This window comes from Orycteropus afer, unplaced genomic scaffold (assembly GCF_000298275.1).
Source record: "Orycteropus afer afer isolate SDZICR_OR568_19922 unplaced genomic scaffold, OryAfe1.0 scaffold00622, whole genome shotgun sequence".
NCBI lineage: Eukaryota > Metazoa > Chordata > Mammalia > Tubulidentata > Orycteropodidae > Orycteropus > Orycteropus afer.
Genome location: NW_006922209.1, coordinates 1,317,044 through 1,321,536, shown reverse-complemented (window position 1 = coordinate 1,321,536; position 4,493 = coordinate 1,317,044). Strand labels below are relative to the sequence as shown.

General features: G+C 41.3%; 1 protein-coding gene across 1 annotated transcript; it reads left to right on the top strand.

Moving 5' to 3' along the window:
* Nucleotides 1–1,756: 1,756 nt before the first annotated feature.
* Nucleotides 1,757–2,704, top strand: LOC103210522 (olfactory receptor 5A1). Its single transcript, XM_007956440.2, has one exon. The coding sequence runs from the start codon at nucleotides 1,760–1,762 to the stop codon at nucleotides 2,702–2,704; it is 945 nt and encodes a 314-aa protein (XP_007954631.1). The 5' UTR covers nucleotides 1,757–1,759.
* Nucleotides 2,705–4,493: the final 1,789 nt, after the last annotated feature.

Below are 4,493 nucleotides of genomic sequence, written 5' to 3'. Positions count from 1 at the left end.
AGGGTGAGTGTAATCATTCCTCTTTCACTCTTTGTCTTCAGACACATATTCATCTCAATTTATAGAGCACTCTGCATCTACAAGTCCAGACAGATGACCAAGAGGTTCTTTAACTTTTAATTTTTCTCCATGCATCTCTCAATTCTATCTGCCTTTCCCCAAATTCAGTCACAATCTTGATTCTATCTTTCTTCTCCTTTGATGAGCTTACTGAAATGTTCTTGAGCCCTCACACCTAGGAAAAGAATCAAGAGAGAATGAAATTCCTGAGCACTGTTATGCTCTTGGCTGCAGCCCCAATTATTAGTAAGTAGTCTGAAAATGAATCTGGAAGGGCTACAATCAGAACTGACTGTAGACTGCAGATGGAGTGTCTTATACCTGTAACATATTGTGCAAAATTTTGTATGTTTACTATACAATAAAAATATAGCCAGAATGCTCCTTAGTAGTGAGGATCGCAAAATTTTCTCTCACTTGTTTTGGACATACTATCATAGAGACCAAATCCTGGAGAAGGACATCATGCTTGGTAAAGTAGAGGGTCATCAAAAAAGAGGAAGACCTTCAATGAGATGGACTGACACTTAGATTTTAAATAATAATAGAAGAAGAACACAAAAAACACTTATAGAGCACTTACTATTAGCCAGGCATGCTGTAGAGGAGATAAACAGACGGAAGACAGATGATTGATAGGTGATAGATAGATAGATAGATAGATAGATAGATAGATAGAGACAGAAAGATAGATAGATAAACAGACAGACGGATAGATGGGTGGGTGAGTGGATGGATACACACATACATACATAGAAGCAGATCCTAATAATGAAGTAAATGCTATCATCATCTCTAATTTTCCAAGAATTTAAGTGACCTACCCCAAATCTATTAAATAGTAAAGCTGGGATTTGAACCCAGATGATCTAGATGCAGAGCCTACCTTCTTAATGGCTAAATATCTTAAAGAGCTCAGAGTGAAGACATATTTGAAATAGGAATCAAATAAGTATATTCATATCTAATATCTGACAATTATAGCATTTCTGTACACATATGGCCTAATTCTTTAGATTAAAAAAAAATCTATCTTTCTGACTGATCATTTCATAACCACATAGCTGAAACTTGACCTTGATCCTCCATTGATCTTCTCTTTCAATATTGAAACTTGAGAAAAGTACATAAATAGCATGTAGTTCATGGTATAAGTTGACTCATCTGGGAAACACACACTGTCTTCATAATACCTTTCACAGGGTACTTAGTATGCATCAGGCACATTACACATTTAGTCTTATTTAGTCCTTAAAACAAATCTGATGTAGATACTGTCACCCATTTTAGAGATAAGGAAATGAAAGCCTAGAACTGTTTAGGTATCTCAACTGGTATTACATGGCTAGTAAGATACTGCCTTGGAAACCCAAGGAGGGGTCGCTATGAGTTGGGTCCGACTCGATGGTACATAACAACAACAACAACAACCGTAAGTGCTGAAAGCATGAATTGGTCCTAAAGAGTCTGAATCCAAAGTTTGAGTCATATAAACTATATTATATTGCCTAAATAATTAAGACAATGACTAAAATTTCCTTCTTAGAGAGCAAGGAAGAATGATCATTGCATAAAGTTGTAACCCTCCACAATTTTCTGTCACAGTCCCCATACATTCTGTAATTATTGTTGAAACCACCTGCAACGTGGATCATTATTTTTATCCCAGGTCATCTTATCCTTGTGGTCTCTCAGAAACATGTCCATAGCCAAGGCCTGGAACAGCTCATCCGTGACCATGTTCATCCTCCTGGGATTTGCAGATCATCCAGAATGGCAGGTCCTCTTCTTTGTGACCTTCCTGGGTATCTATCTCATAACCTTGGCCTGGAATCTGGCCCTCATCCTTCTGATCAAAAGTGACATCCATCTACACACACCAATGTACTACTTCCTCAGCAATTTGTCCTTCATTGATATCTGCTACTCTTCTGCAGTGGCTCCCAAGATGCTCATTGACTTCTTCCGAGAGCAGAAGACCATATCATTTGTGGGCTGTGCGGCTCAATTTTTCTTCTTTGTCGGCTTGGGTCTAACCGAGTGCTTCCTCCTGACTGCTATGGCATATGACCGATATGCAGCCATCTCCAGCCCCTTGCTGTACACCACCATCATGTCCCAGGACCTATGTACTGGAATGGTGGCTGGGGCATATATTGGTGGCTTCCTGAGCTCCCTGATCCAGGCCTCCTCCATATTTCGGCTCCACTTCTGTGGACCCAACGTCATCAACCATTTCTTCTGCGACCTCCCACCAATCCTGGCACTGTCTTGCTCAGACACTTTCCTCAGTCAAGTGGTGTATTTCCTCATAGTGGTAGCTGTTGGAGGGACATCATTTCTCATCCTTCTTATCTCCTACAGTTATATAGTGGCTGCTGTCTTACAGATACACTCAGTGGAAGGCAGATGGAAAGCTTTCAACACCTGTGTTTCACACCTGATGGTGGTGACTCTGTTGTTTGGGACGGCCCTTTTCATGTACCTGCGACCCACCTCCAGCTACTCATTTGGAAGAGACAAGCTGGTATCTGTGTTCTATTCACTGGTGATCCCCATGCTGAACCCTCTCATTTACAGTTTGAGGAACAAAGACATCAAAGATGCCCTGTGGAAAGTGTTAGAGAAGAAAGTGTTTTCCTAGATCTTACATGAAACTATAACTCTCCCAATTGCAGGAGACAAAATGACCTCTGGTACCCACCTCTGCCTCTGCCTTGGGCAAGGGACACATTCCATGTTCAAGTTTGAAAATGGAGGCTCCCCCAGCCAGATTCTTTTCACCTTTCTTGTGGTCACCTGACCACTGAACCCACCAAGGAGAGCTGAAAAGGGGAAAGGATTTCCTCAGCAAACACAAATCTCCTTGACAGCCTATAATAACAATGCTGTTATTTGCCATTGAATTGGCTACAACTCATGGTTATGCCATGTACAACAGAACCAACCCTGCCCGGTTCTATTTCCTCTCCACAATCACTGATACGATATGCTCCAGGCCTTCATTGTGGCCAAGGCATTTTGAGTGTCTTTCCACCTACTGGGCTCATCTTTCAGTGCTATACTGGATAATATTCCACTGTGATCCGTAAGGTTTCCATTGGCTAATTTTTGGAAGCAGATCACCAGGCCTTTATTCCTACTTGGGAAGCTCCGGTGAAAAATGTTGGCCAGGGGTAATTCTGCTGGTATTTGAAATTCAGGCAATATCACTCACTTGCAACACACACACCACCATAGTACAACAAATTGACAGGTGAGTGGGAGATAATATCAATAATCAATCTTTATTAGGCACTTCATAGGTACTAGGCACAAAAGTTATTGAATTAAGGACTTCGTTATACCTAATGCTAGCCCTATGGTACTAACAAGGAAATGAGGTATCGGAAAGGAAAACTGACTAGTCCAAGGTCACACAGGAAGTCAGGAACAGAATTCAGATGTGGACCCAGGGTCTACCTGACCCAGAGCCCATACTCTGCTCAAATGCTGCACTCCATGTTCAACAACAAACAGCCCTGAAATTATACATGTGTGCAACTCTGTTCACTAATATGTGACAGAATCCCAGGTATACACCATGTATAAAGCAAACCAGCTCCCACAGCATTTACTCCGACTCACGATGACCCCACATGCATCAGAGTAGAGCTGTGCTCCACATCCACGGGGTTTCAATGGCTGTGATCTTTAGGAAACAGGTCACTATGACTTTCTTCCAAGGTACCTCTGGGTGGCTTCAAACCAACAACTTTGCATTTAGTAACCAAACACTTAACCATTTGTGTCATCCAGGGATTTCACCCTATGTATACCAAAAAGGAAAAATCAACTCATTGTCATCATGTAATGCTGGAAACTTTTCAGAAGCAGACTGCAACATCTTTCTCCCATAGAGCAGGGGGTGGGTTAGCAGCTGAGTGTTTTCACCACTGCAACACTATGGTTCTGTTGTTCTTAGATGCCATCAGCACAATTCCAACTCCTTGTGAACCCATGCATAACAGAATAAAACACAACCAGCATCACAATCATTGCAATGATTTGAGCCCATTGTTGCAGCCATTGTGTCAATTCATACCATGGAGAGTTTTCCCCTTTTTCCCCGGCCCTCTACTTCACCAAGTATGATGGCCTCCTCCAGGGACTGCTCCCTCCTGATAACATGTCCAAAACATGTGAGACAAAACGTCTCCATCCTCATTTCTAAGGACCATCCTTTCCATAATTCTTCCACAATAGATTTATTCAATCTTCTGGCAGTCTATAGTATACTAAATAATTTTTATTAACACCATAATTTAAAATCATCACTTCTTCTTTGGTCTTTCTTATTCACTGCCCACCTTTTCCATGGATATGAGCTGATCAAAAATCACAAGACTTTAGTCAGACAGACCTAAGTCCTCAAAGTGACATCTTTGCTTTTT